We start from the raw sequence: 18,778 nt of genomic DNA, 5'->3' as shown, positions 1-18,778 counted from the left end.
CAGGACCTGGGCATCCACCCTCATGGTAGGCCAGAAATACCCGAGCAACAAATCTTTTTTGACGAGCATCCTGTAGCCGACGTGAGCACCATAAAGTCCCTCATGTATGTCCTGGAGAATTCTCTCGCCTTCTTCCGGCGTGATACACCGCAGCCATGGACCGAGGTACGACTTCTTGTATAAGAGATTTTGTCGGAGGGTGTACCGAGCTGCTTTACGTTGAAACTTTCTTGATTCAACTCGGTCCTCTGGAAGCTCCCCTTGGCCGAGGAATCGAATCAAGGGTCCCATCCAGGTGTCCCCAGGGTAAACGGGATACACAACCTCTTCTATTTACCCCAGCTCGGCTAGAATTTCGACAAGAACCGTCTTGTTCAAGTCAGAGAACGTGGTGGAAGCGAGTCGGGAGAGGGCGTCAGCTCGTTTGTTCTGTGACCGCGTTATCTTTTGAATTTCAAAAGACTCGAAATGTGCGATTAACTGGTGGAGCTTGGAGAGGTAGCGATGCATCACCTCTTCCCTGGCCTCATATTCGCCAAGTATTTGGCACACAACGAGTTGGGAGTCGCTATAAACCAAGATATGCGCGGCCCCGAGCTTGCGAGCTAGCTGTAGGCCGACGATGGCTGCTTCGTATTCGACTTCATTGTTAGAAGCGTTGAAATCAAATCTCAAGGCATATGAGCATATTTCTCCTTGGGGGTTTTCGAGGAGCAAGCCTGCCCCACTTCCCTCACTACTGGACGAGCCGTCCACATGCAAAATCCACCGTTATGGCTCGGCGGTAGCCGAAGCGGTATCGTGGGTGGTCTTATTCACCTCGTCCAAAGTGAGCTAGCTAGGAAATCCGTGAAGGCCTGTGCTTTGATTGCGGTATGAGACTCGTAAGACAGGTCGTACTCGATGGCCCATTTGGTAAGGTGTCCGGAAGCCTCCGGGCGTGATAAGACTTGTCTAAGGGGCTGGTCAGTTCTCAAACAGACGTGGTGAGCTAAGAAGTAGAGCTTGAGCCTGCGGGCAACGTGGATCAAGGCCAACACAAGTTTCTCTGCCTGACTGTATCGAGTCTCCGGATCTCGGAGGACTCGGCTGACGTAGTAGACTGGCATTTGAACACCTTCCTCCCTTATCAATACGGCACTTACAGCTTCAACCGCGGTAGAGAGATACAGGAATAATTTGTCCCCTGGCCGAGACGAGGTGAGTGTTGGGAGGTGGTAAAGGTACTCCTTCAATTAGTCGAAGGCCTGCTGACATTCTTCGGTCCAGGAGAAGCTGTTGGCCTTCTTTATAACCTTGAAAAAGAGCAACGCCTTGGAAGCTGACTGCGACAAGAACCGGTTCAGGGCTGCCAACCACCCTGTGAGTCTCTGCACGTCGCGGATGCACCGAGGTGGAGACATCTCTTGGATCGCTCTCACCTTATCCGGATTTGCTTCGATGCCCCGCCTAGAGACGAGGTAGTCCAAAAATTTTTCCGAAGTGACCCCGAAAACACATTTCTTGGGATTTAGCATCATTCGCGTCTCCCGAAGGACCTCAAGGACCTCTTTCAGATCGGAAAGAAATGTTGAGGTCGTCTGGCTTTTGAGAAGAATATCATCTACGTAGGTCTCGACATTTTGGTCGATCTGAGATTTGAAGGCTTGATTAACCAGGCGTTGATATGTGGCTCCGGCATTCTTTAATCCGAAAGGCATGGTGGTATAACAGTATGTGCCCTGGTCAGTGTAGAAAGCCGTCTTCTCCTGATCTTCTTGACTCATTCCTATCTGGTGATACCCCTTGAAAGCGTCAAGAAAACACAGAACCTCATAACCCATTGCCGAATCCACCAAGGTGTCGACCTTGAGTAATGGGTAGCAATCTTTGGAACAAACTTTGTTGAAGTCGGTAAAGTCGACGCACATCCTCCAAGCTCCCGTGTCCTTCTTGACCATGATTGGGTTGGATAACCAAGTCGGATATTAGACCTCCCGGATTATTTTTGCAGGCAGGAGCTTGTCCACTTCTTCACCAACAGCTCGGCTGCGCTCAGAGCCGATATGCCTTCTTTTCTGTTTAACCGGGCGAATTTTGGGGTCGACGTTCAGCTCATGTATCATGAGATGATGCGGAACTCCTTGGACCTCTTCGGCGGCCCAAGCGAAGACGCCCCGGTATTCTCTGAGGAGGTCCACCATCCTTCTTTTAATCAGGCCGGGCAGTCGGGTGCCGACGCGGGCTGTCCGATCAAGTTTCGTGGGATCCAGAGGAATCTCCTCCACCTCATCCCCAATCTCCAGCCTCGGGATCTTCTCAGGTTGCTGAGAATCAATACAATTTATCGAGAGAATATTTGACCTCTTCTTGGACCTCGCACCAGAGGTCGATGGGGAGGTTGCTTGTAGAGTAGCGAGGTAACACTCCCGGGCCACGCAGACATCGCTGCTGATCTGGGCAACCCCCGCCGGGGTAGAAAACTTAAAACTCAGGTGGTAGGTGGAGTAAACCGCTCGCAAAGTATTTAGAGTGGGCCGACCCAGAAGTAGGATGTACGGGGAGTCGGCCTTAACTACTACGAAGCTAACGGGGATGGTTCTGCAGCGGGGGTGATGCCCCACAGTCACCGTCAGAGTCACCATCCCTTCGGGATGCACAACGTGTCCCCCGAATCCTACAAGAGGAGTTCGCACCGGGGTCATGTGTTCCCTGGCTAACTTGAGGTTCTCAAAGGTACGGAGGTACATGACATCTACCGAACTCCCTGGGTCGATGTAGACCTTCTTGACAATGTAATTGTTGGTGAGCACCTCAATCACCAAAGTTTCGTGACTGCTGGAGGCAACTGGGACAAGATCGCTGGGCCCATAAGCGATCACCTCGGATAGGTGGGAGCCTGACTCGGCATGATCCGGATTAGCCTGTCTATAGGTCCTCTTCCGGGAGTTCTGATTATCTCCTCTCGTCGGACCTCCGGCGATAGTGTTGATGACCCCAGCAATGTTTGGCCCATATCCCTGCCCTTGACCTGAAGATCCGTCTTGGGGAGGCCTTTTTGTCTCCCTAGGATCTTCAGGGGGTCTACAACTGCTTCTCGACGTCTGCCTTTCGTTTCGGTGTTGGTCACCTTGTTTGTCTCGTCGGTTCTCATCACGCTGGTGACCTCCACCTCGGCGAATAAACTGCTTTAAGTGTCCTCGCCGGATGAGGTTCTCGATCTCCCTTTTGAGATCGTTACAGTCCTCGGTTTTATGCCCTATGTCTCGGTGATATAAGCAGTAGAAGTTCGAATTCCTCTTATCTCTGCTGCCTGACATCTTGGGGGTGCCTTCCCGAGGTTGTTCTGTTCCATTATGGACAACACCCGTGATCGGGTGGTATTCAAGGGAGTCAGCTCGGACTCAGGGATGGATGACTTTCCCTTGGAAATCCTGTCGAACACGCTGCGGCGGTCTCGACCAGGACTTTGAAAGCCACCTCCTGTCCCCACTTCACTTCGGCCAAAATCTTTCCCCCTTCAGGGGTCGGCTCTCGGGCGTGCAGTTTGGACTTCTTTCTTCATACGGTTGAGGTCTTTGGCCTGTATGCCCTTCTCAACCTTCAACCATAGTTCATGGAGTGTGCGGGGATACTTCTTGTGGATCTCCTTGTTGAATACCCCGGCTATGAGCCCATGGGTAAAAGCAGCAATGGTGACCTGCTCATTGGGGTCAGGTATCTATACGCTTTTCTCGTGGAACCTCTGGACGTACGACCGGAGTGATTCTCCCGGGTTTTGTTGCATATTCAACAAGTAAGTCGAGGTCCTGGTCGTAGGTTGGGAGGAGATAAACCGATGGAGAAATCTCTCCACTAATTCCCCCAGAGTCGAGATGCTTCTAAATTCTAAATCCCAGAACTATTTTCGAACTGTCCCCTGAAGGATCACTGGGAAAGCCCGGCAAATGACGGGATCAGGAATGCAATATAAGCGGAAGGCCGAGATGAAAGCATGGATGTGGTCCTCGGGATCATCTCGGCCGTCATAAGATTATATGGAGGGAAGCTTGAAATTGGGAGGAAGCCTTTCCTCGTTGATATCGTCAGTAAAAGGTAGAGCTTTCATATACTCCACCCCGGGCCTTCCTAACAACTGAGGTTCTTCCTCAGGTCGTCGTCCCAAAAGGTCTCGGGAGAATGCCTTGGTCAGGGAGGCTACTTTGGAAGTGGTCTTAGAGAATGCCCGCTTCGAAACACTCCGGTTTAGGCACCTCCCATCAGATTTCTCTTCAGATGAACCTTCAGGGGATTCATTTGACTTCCTCTTGGAGGACTCAGCCTTCTGCTTGCCTTGTCTCTTTAGGTATCTCCCCAACTCCTCGAAGATGTTGGGGTTTTCGGTTACAAATTCGACCATATGGGTTATGGCTTCTTCGTTTGCGGGCTGAGTCCTTGGAGACTCCTGCCCTTCGGAAATATCTTCCTGTTGAGCTGCATTGCTTTGCTCAGCCCCAATAGTGAGAGCTTTCCTGCTCCTAAAACGCGTAGGCTTCATATTCTGATGTCTTCACGTTCCCACAGACGGCGCCAATTGAAGAGGTGATTCTTGTCCTGCTGGAATGGTCCTTCCGATCTGGAGAAGGGTGCTATTCTGGGCAGTTCAATGGGATGAGGTCACCTGCTTAATTTATAAGAGGGGCTGAATCCCCCGGTGTAATTTCGAAACTTAAGTCAGTTCGGTATTAAAGAAGTGATATAGCAATGGAGAGGGTAAGTGACTTGCTTTACCAGAAATTGGTCATCCCCCACCTTAGTAGATGCATTGGGTATTTATAGGGGATTGGTCGGGATGAGGGACTGGCAGCGCGGGTCCCTAGAGATTTGAGATGGTCAGTGCATCTGGTAGATTTGACTGGTCTCTACGAAAAGTGACGGGACATTTGCCAGGTTCAAGCGGCGTGTGTCAGAGCAGCCGTCCATCAGATGTCAGGCGTGTCAGGTGTCATTTCCTATCTTTTGTAGGTGTCTATCACTCAGTCGTCACTTCGGCTAACGACCTGAAGATTGTACCCGAGGTGGTACACGGGTTACGGTCACCTCGATAAGTAACGGGCCGAGTTGGCGCCTCAGGAGGTATCAGAGGATAAGGCCTCGGACTATCCGGGCTGAAATGACCATCCCCATCTTGCAACCTGCATTTCGTGAGATTATTTAGTCCTCTGAAACATTATTGAAGACTACCGCACAGTATTCAGAAAAGACGTGTCCTTTTTTCTGCTCCCTACTCGTGTTTAATACAAACGAGTACTTGAAGTTGCTGTAATTAATAAAGGACCCCTTTTGTTACGAGACATAGGGATCCAGAGAGGAAGTAGAAATTAAAGTGAGAATTTGATAGGTCCACATAAAAAGTAAAACTTTTACTTGAAGATTCGAGAGAGGACAAGAAATTATGGGATTTAACATGCATGTGTGGTTCTCCTAAGAACATTCATTTCACAAGGATAAGCAAAGGGATTATTATAACTACGGAGACGGTATCTATTTGTAGATGCTCCTTTAAAACCTTTGCTTGGATTTTTTCAGCATTCTTTGTCCTAGTAGTAGTGGTAGTGGTAGCAGTTTAGTTTTAGTGATGATTCTGATTTATATTGTGATTAAGTTGGGTTTATATTGGAATGCAATCTCAATATCCTTGTTATTACAATAATTCATTTGAAGAAAGAGATGAGAATTACAGCTCTTAAAAATTTCACAGTATGAATAATGAGGAGGTAAAGTTGATGGACAAAAAGATGCAAAAATCAGAACATATGTTAATAAATGTCCTGCTGATTAAGTGTTTCCCATTTGAACACGGATTCTATTCGATCTTTCCAGTTCGTTGTGACATTGAATGGCACATACACATTAACAGGATGCAGGAAATATTTGGACATGCATTCGCACTAATCAGTTTGCATCCGTTGATCTTCTAAATACCAGCCATCAATCTCGAACAGCCACTTCCTCCAGGTTTCTTTCCCCCATATCACATAAGCCTTTTATGATGCTTGAAAAACTACTAAAACCAAATCGAGAACTTGAGTTTTTCTAGCTAGTTAGGTTACAAATGAAACATGCTGAACACAGTCGGGCCCTAGTCCATTTCCTAATGTTGTTGCCAAAACAATCTTAGTAGTGTATGTAACTTTCGGACGTGTTTATGTGGTCGAAGAAATTGAGGTGCTGATAGTGATGGAGATAAAGGGTGTGTTACTAGTCCTGAAAAAGTGAACACTAACTCAAATGGACAACAGGCAAGTGATGTTAGGGGTAAGATGAACTGCATCTATTGAATCCTCATCAGGAATGGGTTTGAAAAAGCAACAAATGATGTGGATGCGCCATGAAATAACCAGCCAGGCACATGCTGTTACCAGCATAATAATACTACCTTTTCCATCTTTATAGAATTTTTTCTTCCTCTACCTTCCCCACATTGTGTACTTGTGGTCCACTTGCTTCGTCTTATCCCATTGATCAAACACTCTCCCTTTTTCCCTCTCCGAGTTGAAGTTCTATCTATTCATCTTTCTTGGTGGGATTCTATTCCCCCAGACTTCGTCCTTTCCACTCTTAATGCTGCGAACATTATTTGATTAATAAATTCTGTACTTCTATATCAAGCAAAAAAAAAAAAAAGAGATTAGATGGTAATTGTGAATTACAAATCCACCTACAAGTGACTATATATAGTAGTTACTATAGTCGTTTGCTGTTTCAGTGTGTGTGTATATATATATGTGTGTGTGTGTGTGTGTGTGTTATCTTGGTGTTTACATTGACTGCATTTGGTTATATGTTATCTCGTACAATTGAAAATTTTAGTTGTTGAAGCGTCAAATCCCCTAAAATTTTAGGACTTTGTCACATCAGCTTTAGCCAGTAAAGCTAACTCCTAAGGAACACAACAATGTTGAGTAACAGAAGGAATCACATTGCCCTGCTTCTCACTCAAGTTTCAATTGGAGCCAACTTGAGTTAAAAGTGTTTCTCTTTCCTTCCCCACCATTGAAAAGGGCAAAAATGATTCTAAGAGCAATCCGTCTGGTGACCTTCACGACTTCCTATAAATACAAACTAAACACTTCCCGCACTATTCCATAACATAGCCAACACCTGCACACCATCCCTTGCTTATATTTAATATTTGCAAAACCCCTCAATGCCTCTGCCTTTTTTACACCCTAACACATTCCACAAAATGGAAAATCACGTCTTACTGTCACTGCTGCAACGTCCCACCAATCCAGACAAGAAACCAAAATCAGGTGGCACCGGCGGTGGCGCTGGAGGCCTCTTTCGCATGTTCAAGCTTCTGCCTATGTTAACCACGGGTTGCAAAATGGTAGCACTGTTGGGCAGGCCACGGAAACATTTGCTGACAGACAATGCTACGACAGTAACTTTGTTTGGGTACCGTAGAGGGAGAGTGAGCCTAGCTATTCAAGAAGATCCTCATCGTTTACCTATTTTTGTGATTGAGCTACCAATGCTCACAACTGCATTTCATAAAGAAATGGGGTCGGATGTTGTCAGGTTTGCTCTAGAAAGCGATACGAAAACTCGCAAAAAGAAGGTTTTGGAGGAGTTTGTGTGGGCTGTATTCTGCAATGGAAGGAAAATTGGTTATTCCATCAGGAGAAAGAATATGAGTGACGATGAGATTCATGTTATGCAGCTCCTCAGGGGAGTTTCAATGGGTGCTGGTGTTCTTCCAAGCCCACATGAGAAAGAAACAGGTGATGGAGAATTAACTTACATTAGAGCAAGATTTGAGAGGACGGTCGGTTCAAAAGATTCGGAATCATTGTACATGATAAATCCAGATGGTGCTTCGGGGCAAGAATTGAGCTTTTTCTTTGTGAGATTGCGGTAGAGTAATTAATATATGGATGCCATAGTACACTTCCGAGCGTGCATGTATGTAACTAATAATAATATACAGAAAAATCGCACCTTTATTTCAAGAAAAGTATAACTTTCTAGCCTCTACTCTCTAGTGGAGTTTGTCAGTGCAGAGTATTCAAAGTTCAAGGGCTATATTGATTAGTCCTGTGAACGATCATTCAAGACTTGTGGTATTGGTTAGCTAAAATACATATCAAGATTTACTATTTTATCAGTTTGACAGTACTGGTGTGTTGTTAGCTATGCTACTTATCAATTGGTAATTACGTGGGAGTATCTAATTTGTGCATCTGAAAGGAACATGCATACATGATACAAACATCAATGAAATCGCACAAGTTCAGTTGCTTGATACTATTTAAAATTGATTTGTATGCGACAAATTATGAACTTGTAACTGACACATGCAGTTTGAAACATTAGACACCATGGAAAAAATCTGCAGAAACCCTGAATGGAATAGTGCTCGATTCCAGTTGCACTGGATGCAGCTAACAAATAGCATATGCCTATTGGAGCTTTTACGTGTTTTGCATTTCAACAGAGAAAATCAGCTAAACCCCAAAAGAGAAGATCAGAAAAATCAGTGAAACTGCAAAGTTCACTCATCATTCCTCAGCATTTGATGTTTTGGGCAATAACAAGGAGGAAAACTTACTGATTGCTGTTGCACTTGGACAACGTGATTTCAAATGCAACCAGATTATTAAGGACCAGCATTGAGATGCGCAACAATTAACTGTATATTGCGCCTACTTATTCTGATGGAGACGCTCACTCGAAAATGTTTAGCCAGCCAAACTATTGTTAAGAAGTGCAAGTAGCCTGAGAAAGCTTTGTGTGCTCGACTTGGGAATTCCGTATTTGAGTAAAGGCAACCAAAAGGATAACAGAAATCGAATCAAAATCATCATTATAATTGTTGAAGCTTATTATTTTGATTTTGTAACAAACTTGAATAATGTAATTAATTTTGAGTTGCTTTAGTTAAATCCAAGCTACTAATTTACTTGTTTATTTATGCGTTAGGTCCGCTCTCCAGGTCGTCGTCCACGGATGTCCGGGATCTTTTCTGGGCAACCGATTTGCACAGGTGAACTAAGACTTTAACAGCGAGGGCCATAAATACGATGGTCGTGAACATCCCAGGGAAGAAATATACTAATACGCATAACGCCAAGCCGAGCTCGTCGACGGGTTGGTGTTGGTGGTGGGCAGCTTTGACGAGGTTAGCCCAGAAGTGATGCCGCTTAATAATTACCATAACAGTTACGACTGCTTCACCAATGGCTATCAGCAAGTAACTACAAAGATGGAATAGACATGCCCATAGATTCTTTGGAGCTATTGTCCTCTCCTCTTTTTTGCTATACAGAAGACCCGATGAAGTCAAGAGATCAATTGAAGATCCAATGTAGAAATATTATCAAAAGCACATGTGCACTTAGTTTCGAAAACAAAAAACCATGATTGAAGAGAGAGAGAAAGACCAGGTCAATTGAAAAACCGAATGGGTTCTTGGTTGGGTGAAGCGGATTTGTCCGAATCAATTTCTTGTCCGATATAACTAGAGACCTGGTCCGATCTGACGCCTAGATCGTCAGACCGATCTGAATTTAATAACTATGACTAAATGTATGTATTTATAATATTGTCAGACCGCGATTCGTTTAGTACTCAAAGAATGAAGCTTTACTAAGGTTAGGAATAACAAGTGGATCAAAGAGAAATTGCATCTTGTACCAGTCAAACCAATTCAATTGATGAAAAATGATAGTTAAAAGCACATGCAAGACTTCAAAATTTTACAAGTTATTGAACCTTCCTGTTATGTGGCTTTGGATAATAGCTGAAAGTTCCATTCATTTGCCATAATTGGCAATTAATAAGTATGATATCTTAGATGTGGTATTTTTCATCCACATTTTTAATCAATTGTATGATAGCTTTTGTGACGATGAACAGGTTCATTTAATTTCAAGTGGGAAGATCTATCCCTTGGAAGGAAAAAAAACCAGAAAAGATGTTTAATTTCATTGAAATACAGCAGGTTTATCCAAGCTACGTTAGTCCCATTAGCACCATCTCCGGTGGACAATGGAGAGTATGGTAAACAACCGAGTTTAGAAAAATTTTGCTAGTTGAGCGTGCATTTTGCAACTGATTTTCTGATTCAAACTGGATGTAGCCCAGAAAATTGTCCTTTGGAATTGTTTACTGAATAGTGGCAGTTTTGGTTGTCTCGTCCATCTTTGGGAGTTCTTTTTGCTGCAGGATTTGGAAAGTTTCCTCTGTTAGTTGTTGTGCTTTGTGAGAAATAACTTCATCTTCTTCTTCTGTTGAGCTCCTCATTTTTGTGCATGAGATCCTCTGTTAGTTGTTAGCTGTCCATGAAGTACTGGAGTATGCGAGTTTATGTTGGGTTGCTGTGCTTTTGGTCGTTGGGTGTTTTCAGAACTAATCTTAGCTGAAACTTGAATTCATCTGACAAAAGAATCCATAGAATCTAATGTACGTCAGAATTGATGGTCCATGCGCTCCGGAAGAATATTTAATCCAAACATCGGCCACGAATCATTCAGTATTTCACTTCCTGCAAATTCAAAGCCCAACAAAGAATCACTGGGCACCCCCATATATGGGGCTGAATGCATCCATCACATCCCGGTCCATTCAGGCGCCACGCGTCAACAAGGGAAGCAAGCTACAGCAAAGGGAGGGAGGGAGGGCTTCCTCTATCTATAGTTATTACCACCAGATTAGATGAGACAAATCACAGAATTGATGCTGTAAGTGCCATTACAATCTCTTGTTGTTTGTTCGTGTTCAATTTTTTGGTATTTTTCCTTCAAGAAGAAATGTAAAACTGTCGCCAAATATTAGATCGTAGTGTGATTACAGGACTTAACAATGATCCAAATATCCTAACAAACTGGTAATCAAGAAAGAAATAACTCCAGGAACTTTCCATGCAAATATAGGGCAGATTATACTATAGTACGATATGAAAGGCCTTATTATTTACGTAGTACTACTGCATTGACAAAGAGGTTCCATGTGGTGTGCAACACGACTGCCCCCAATCCAAGCGACAAAATATGGGAGAATTAAAGAGTAAACACTACGGATATGATATGAGGGTTCAGATAATTGTCCAAAACAGACCAGATTTTCTTCTTTTATCTGTTTTGTCTGATTGGCATTGTTCAATGCACATTCCTGATATGGGAAAGAAAATCAGAAAAGAGATTTCCAGATTTGGTTAAGTACCTTCTTGGTAATGAATGGCCAATGCAGTGATGGAGGAGCTAATTGCGAATTATGTCTAGATCTGCGACATTTGTGAGCTGGAAGTGCTTGATTAGAACCAACAGCTTTGAAAACCTTTGTTCTGGGCTGTTGCCATCTGCGGATACCCCAACTTATTAAAGAATTAATGCTGGTGAGTAAAGGAAGGAGCAGAGGAAACATCTTGACATCTTGATTAATGGAAAGTACTGACATTAGTATATACAATGGATTTCATTCATGAATCTGAAAGATAAACTAAGCTAATTACTACTTCTCAAGTAGCTTTTCAACTTCAGAGTCGAGTCATTCTACTCGTCCTGCTCGGTGTAACAGTTAATTCTCTTTTTTTGTACTAAGTTAATTCAAAATTAAGGAAAGAAATGATGAACAATTTGAATACTAGTCAATAATATATTGAAAATAAGGAAGTAATTTATGGAATAGGTAAGATTTTAATAATTGTGATTTTAAAAAAAAGGTTTTACTATAGTTGTATGTAATAATTTCATAGAAAGTATTGAGATAAGATTAGTTATTTTTTAAAATTATTTTAGATATCATTAAGATAAGATTAGTTACTTTTTAAAATTTGAGATAATTTTTAAACATATAATATAATATTCAATATGAGTAAAATTCAAATGACCCATAACCCGTTAATTCTTTTCAATTAGACACGCCGCCACATAGGACTGAGATATAACTCTAATTAAAATAGTTACCTTCATATGCGCGCGCGCGTGTATAGATTAGCTAATAAACAATTTTGATATCCTTGTCAAACTATACATGTTTGGTTGGGACAGATGAAGAGATAATTATGTAAGAGTTAGAGATAATGGCAATTTTGCATCCTTTTTCATATTTTCTAGTTGGGCAGTAGTTGAGCTCAGCGAGAATCATTCACCCATAAATGTATTTGTTTATCATGAGAAAATACTAGGACCCAAATCTTAAAACAAAAAAGCCAGGACAAAGTAAGGCTGTCAACAACAATGATCATAATTACTTACAAAAATAATACTAATTATAATTATAGTCATGTACTTTATGGACGACAATGAAGTTTTAAAGTATACTTCCAACTTTTGTCTCCTTTGAGCCGGTGTTTTGTTTGGATTCCTTCAACTTGGTTGAAAAAGAGACGGTGAATTTTCATCATCAGCAAACCTAAACTCTTGATCTAGAAATGCTATTTAACTTTACAATAGTGCTCCTAGAAACAAAGTTAAAGTTTCAGGTAAAACGGCTATGATTTTAATCTCTAGTTTCATTGTCCATGGCTAATGAAATCGGCAACTGCAGCCTAGCATTGGTGCCTCGAGAAATTGATTGAATTTTTTTTTATTCGACAATAAACATATGGTTTGGGACTACCCCAAAAAAAAAATGTAATGGCCTGGGACTCAAGTAGAGAGAGTGTCAACAGTGCCTAATACAATTCAACTAAACGTTCACAATTTGAACAACAATCGGATGCTTATTCAACTCTTTTGGCATGAAAAATTTAAAAGGATTTTTGGGCAGACAAATTTTTTTTTTTTAATTCCTTTCACCCCCACCCCCCCCCCCACACTTTTTCGCTAAAGGGCCAAATTCAAGATTCAAATCTTGGATCTGATAGCGAGAAGGCTCTAAAATTAGGGATGTAATCGAGTCGAATCGAACTCAAATATCGCTATATTCGAGCGCAACTTGATTTGTAAGAAAGATACTCGAATACAAGCTCAAACGAGTAGCATTACTGGAGTTTGAGTTCAAGTTCGATACATTGCTGATAAAACTTGAACTCGACTCACATAAGTTGGAGTCCAAACAAGCCTCATCAAACTCAAATCAAGGAAATTTGAGAATGTCATTTTTTTTTTTTTGACAATTTGTGAGCAAAAAACATTATCACCCTTCAAAAATTTTTATACAACTAAAACATTAGATAAATACAACCACTCTTGCGAGCACACAGGTGATTTCATAATAATAATAATATTATTGTTATTAAAAATTTTAAATTAAAAAATTCAATTAGCCTCGATGAGTCTTCAAGTCTTATTATTGGATACTCAAACTTGAATCATTGAGGTCTATTAAACTATTCGAACTCGATCAACTCTAGTAGAGTTTTAGACCGAATTGCTCGTTCGATTCGGTTCAATGACTACCCATTGAGATATTTTTGGACAGGCTGTAGGCCTAAACACTGAACAAATTAAATCCACTTTTTCTGATGGAAAATTTTTCTTCAGGCAAAACTGATTGCACTCATGCGATATTTGACACCTTACCAATTTTCGTACAGCTCACATATGATGGGGACGTCACCACACCATTCGAAGAAGACTAGACCTCGAGTAAAAACAACAACTAAAATTTTGCTCGTAAGAGAGAAAGATCTAACAACCATAACCAAATTTAGTTGACCATTTTCCGAAAGAGTGGCTAGAAAACGAAAATTGTACAACATCCTACTGCACACTGCCCACGCGGAAACCGTGACTGCCATACAAATGTTTTACTCCTATACGGCCAAAGGAAACCGGCAAATAGGTTGGAAGGGAACACTGTGGACCACCTTCATTGTACATTTGCGCCAAATCCGACGGCCAGAATCCGTTGGTCGAGTGGAAAGTAACAGCAGTACAACTTTCCTCAAGAGAAAAAAAAAAAAAAACTAATTTATGTCTGTACGAATTAGCTCAATTAATGAGAACAGATTCTGTATTTCAATTCCACTATTAATGCAAGAGTTATGTTTATACACGATCTGTAAGCAATCTGTTATGACGATGATCGAAGTAGAATTTTTCCAAACGTTTTAGGAGGCAAAAAAAAAAAAAAAGACGGTACTAGTTCGTAGACGAGTAGTTACTGGTAACCATCATGATTGATCAAACAGCGCCAATCAATCAGTGGAAAGTTTGAAGGGCCCATTGTTGCTGTTCGTTCAATCACACCAGACAATGGACAATAACCACCGTCCGATGGATACAGTGGAGTGAAGCAATCAGGTGGTTTCGTCGTTTATGGGAACCGTGCGACCAGTCGGTGAGATGGCAGCCAGCTGTTCGGACCGCAAAATTTTATCAACTGCCAAACCCAACTGCTTGCTTTTGGTTTCATCTGCTTCTGAAATCATGTCCATCGCACAACCCTCCAAACTGCCCCTAAATTCTGCCACGTGGGCGGCTCCGGAGTAATCATCATGACATTCCGCGTTCAGACTTCTGATAACGGAGCTCACTCGCTCGCTCACTCACTTAGCCGCAGCCTGTGTGCCTCACCTTCAAGAATCAATTTAATCCTTTGGATTGGAAGCTGTTGTGTGTTTTTGCTTCTGGTTCTGGTTAGCCAGCTAGCTGGGAGGACTACAATTTACTGTCCCTTTTACGCTAATTAGCACCTATACTTTTGGAAACACGTAGAAAAAAGTGGCAAAAGTACATGCAAGTTGGGCTAATATGCCAAGAAACTGCATGATCCGTGCCTAATTAAAGTTAAGATGCATCATTGCTCCGATTTCAACAAATGCAACTCTTTGAGAACTGTAACCAGATCCAGAATCAAGTTGAGAGAAAAAAGAGCTCCATCAAGCGCTCACTTTGCTTCAATCCAGTTGTGTTCCTCTCCTCTTGTTATTATGTCTACATTTTAAGTTTAGACCAGCTTTTTTGTGTAGAATTTTTTTTAAAAAAATTATATGATGTATTTTCTACGAGATGATCATCGGTATATACTTTTTGTATGTCAAAGTTGATTGACAATTTTGATACAGAAACTTTAAGCTCATGTTTTTTTCCCTATAGTTTAAATGTCACGTAAAATCAGCTTGTTAATTTGGATGATCATCAGTACGTGTGTTTAGATAGGCATTATATAAATTATTTGCTTGCATCGTAAATATATTTTTTGACATATATTTATCTTCTTGATTATCTTTTTATGTCGCATACATCATATTACAAAAAATACTATGATATATGTGTTTAGATAGAGTATTATTTAAAATAATTACTGTAATACTTTTTAGATAAGATAATTTTTCAACACACATTTATCTTGTCAATCACCTTTTTAGAAAGTATCACAGTATATGTGTTTGAATAGAGTGTTATTTGAAATAATTACTGTACTATTTTTTAGATATGATATAAAAAGACGATTGAAAATATAAAAAATAAATTAAAAAATATATTCACGATGCAAGAAAAATATTATTTAAAAAAAATTTAGCAATCCAAGCGCACTTATTAACCCCATCCAAACACACTTGATATCGAAGGTTCCAAATTCATATCATCTTTCAAAAATATCCATGGCGGTTTTACTTTTACCAGCACTAGCACTTAAGCGGCACGCTCCATAACGGCGAATGGGGCCAAGAGCTATTCATGGATAGCCCTCTAAAGTCAAAGCGATTCAAACTCGTATCACGTGAGATTCTTCCAGGCTGTGGGTGGGACCTTCGTACGTGGAAGTCGCCGAAGTCATCCTCAAACTGGCTAAGATAAACCTTTTTGTTTTTTAACCAAACAGCGGTTGATCAGGGCCGTTCGTCATAGCGACTGATGCTATGGATTGGAGAATCACAGCTGTAAGTCTGCAAATTAGTCAAAAAGAGCGGCCCCACTTGGCGTTTTTCACTTATTTACTAAATCCAGTCCCCCACTAGATTTTAAGCTTTCACAGTGGTACTGGTTTCGTCAGCAGGAAAAAAATGGCGCGTGAGCATTATTATTAGTATTTATTAGTACTACTTCACTGCTAGTACGATCAATGATGCGGAAGAATGAATGATAAACAGCTCCTTCTTTACTGTCATGTTTTAAACGCTGCTGATAAGATTGAAAGCCAGTGGTATAAGTAGTTCTGCGAGAATGATTATTATCATATTACTAGTAGTTTTCTGTCCTCTTTGTATGTACTAAATGGGATATACTACTTCAAATACCAATTCTGCCCTCCTTCCATAAATGCGTAATTTTTCGTATACTACTCCTACAATTTCTGTTGAAATTTGTAGCGCACATGAGATGGTACCATCCACGCAATTTTCTAAATCAGCATAACATTTTATTGAGTCTTGTCCAATTGTTTCTTCAGCATAGACACTAACGTGGAAGGCCGCGGTGGTTTGTTGGTTTTTTTTTTCCTTCCATTTGATAGACAAAATTTTGAATAATTTCGATTCCGTTACCAAGACAGGTTAAGGCATACTTTCAAAATTAGCCTTATTTAGAAAGAAATTTTCGACTAAAAAATTTATACGTTTTCTGTAAATACATCTTTCAATCGTCTTTTTTATTTCATATATATCAAATTCTTACAATACATTTTTTATAAAAATTTCAAAAAATTGCAATCCAAACACAATCACTTATGAAGCGCTCACAGAATATCTCGAATCTGATTATTTGTAAAATAATAAGAGTTAGAACTTTTTTTTAATGCCAAAACTCGAACTTGAATGATACAAGTATTGAGTTACTTCACATATTGTTGTGATATATATATATATATATATATATATATATATATATATATATATATATATTTTTTTTTTTTTTTGTTTTTTGGGGTGAAAATCTTGAATGTCCAGAGTAAAATCATGTGCCGTTGTAGTAGCATTCTATGGAGTCATATCAATTCTTGATCTCATCCATTAGCGGAGTAATAATATGTAAAAGAACCCTGTGGTGGATTGTTGTACGGACAGTGTACATGATTCATATCTATGAAGTCGAATGATTTAATCCTGTATCTGGACCAGAAGACAAAATCCAAACACGTACTAACTACGCTCGGTTCAATGAACCCAACGTTGAAACCTAAAAATTCTTGAGGATTTCGCAAGGCCGAAGTGCTAATCACCTCTCATTCCCCAAATCCTTTCGTATCTTTCCGTAGATAAATTTGTCATTTTACCAATAATAACGACAAAACAGAACCAGCCGCGACAAATCTGCTAGCAGAAACCAAAATCAGCAAAAATATTATCGCGACCAGCACCACTTGTGGCGCATCTAATCTAAGCACCCTTTCTCTCTTTCTCTCTCTACTTAATAGTTAATGCCCCTACCAACTTTACACGAGGCAATTTCCAAGAACCCTCCCCGCGGAACCTTTAGCCTAAAAAGCCATGCCAAAATCAAATGCATGCACCCCAATTTCCCTGTTCCCTAAGGCACCTTAATTTTGTACTCCTACTAGTTTTTATACATGCCCTCGTATACCCCCCCCTCTCTCTCTCTCTAGTCTAGATATATATATATATGTGTATATATGTCACTTTCTTCCCCCAACCCCAGTTTCCTAAATACTGAAACCACAACATACGACTGTTCTAGCTAGCAAGCGAGCGATCCATTGAGCATCGCAAAAAAAAAAAAAAAAGGAGGAGCTGCATCAGTATTCAGCTTTAGCTAGAAACAGAGATTCTTGAAATGGATAGTTTCTACAGGTGCTCATCTGCAACATCTTCCTCGTCTGATTCATCGTCTTCTGATTCTTCTTTGTCCGGTAAAACACCAAGAGATGCTAGCAGGTCCGAGAGGATAAAAGGGCCGTGGAGTGCGGAGGAGGACAAGATCCTAACCCGCCTAGTAGAGAAATATGGGGCCAGAAACTGGTCCTTGATTAGCAACTACATAAAGGGGCGGTCTGGAAAATCTTGCAGGCTAAGATGGTGCAACCAGCTGAGTCCTAGCGTTGAACACCGGCCGTTTTCGCCGGAGGAAGACGACACCATCTTAGCTGCTCATGCAAAATACGGGAATAGATGGGCGACCATTGCTCGGTTGCTCCCCGGTCGGACCGATAATGCGGTCAAGAACCACTGGAACTCGACGCTGAAAAGAAGATATCAGCAACAAAAGGAGACAAATCATCAGCAACAGCAAGAGAACCAAATGACGGAAGCAATGGATATTGCTGCTGATGTCAAGAATGAGTTCTCGGGATTTGTGCCATTTTCCGAGAGTAACAATAATAACATTACTGCTACCTCGACCTCGAGGGTGAATTCCAGGGTGGTTCCTTTTACCGACTACGATGAGTCCGACCCGATGACGACGTTGTCCTTAGCGCCGCCTGGGATGTATAGGGGTCCCGGGTTGGGGGCGGAGGAGAACTTGCCGGCGGGGTTTTGGGATGCAATGAGAAATGTGATCGCCAGGGAGGTTAGGGAGTATGTTGCCTCTTCGTTTTCGGCAACTTCCCCCGGGTTTCATTAGCACGAGGATTAATGATGCTTGTTGCGTGATAATTTAACCACTTTCGGCTTATTACTCAATTTGCTGTTAATTAATTTGTTTATATTCTCACGATTAGTAAATAAAAAAAAAAAAAATTCAGAATGCCGCGAGTTGGAAGGCATGGTGGTTTTAATTATTTTAGCAATATCTTTCACGTGAACCTGATTAACGGGGAAAACATTTATTTATTTTTTTTGTTCCCCCAATTCCATTTCCAATTTCTAAGCCACATCATTGTGCATGCTTTAGATTATTCATCCATTATTTGAGGCCAAGATTGAAGTCGGAATCTTGGACGCGATGGCTAAATACTTTAACTGGAAATG

General features: G+C 41.3%; 2 protein-coding genes across 2 annotated transcripts; both read left to right on the top strand.

The window, feature by feature from the left end:
* Positions 1-6,958: 6,958 nt before the first annotated feature.
* Positions 6,959-8,136, top strand: LOC140015528 (protein MIZU-KUSSEI 1-like). The gene has a single exon (XM_072068182.1). The coding sequence runs from the start codon at positions 7,169-7,171 to the stop codon at positions 7,880-7,882; it is 714 nt and encodes a 237-aa protein (XP_071924283.1). The 5' UTR covers positions 6,959-7,168; the 3' UTR covers positions 7,883-8,136.
* A 9,352-nt stretch (positions 8,137-17,488) lies between these two features.
* On the top strand, positions 17,489-18,585 carry LOC113712953 (uncharacterized). Its single transcript, XM_027236609.2, has one exon. The coding sequence runs from the start codon at positions 17,643-17,645 to the stop codon at positions 18,429-18,431; it is 789 nt and encodes a 262-aa protein (XP_027092410.1). The 5' UTR covers positions 17,489-17,642; the 3' UTR covers positions 18,432-18,585.
* The last annotated feature ends 193 nt before the right edge of the window (positions 18,586-18,778 follow it).

Source organism: Coffea arabica, chromosome 10e (assembly GCF_036785885.1).
Source record: "Coffea arabica cultivar ET-39 chromosome 10e, Coffea Arabica ET-39 HiFi, whole genome shotgun sequence".
Classification (NCBI taxonomy): domain Eukaryota; kingdom Viridiplantae; phylum Streptophyta; class Magnoliopsida; order Gentianales; family Rubiaceae; genus Coffea; species Coffea arabica.
Note: the sequence above shows the minus strand (reverse complement) of the source record. Positions and strands in the feature narration are given on the sequence as shown.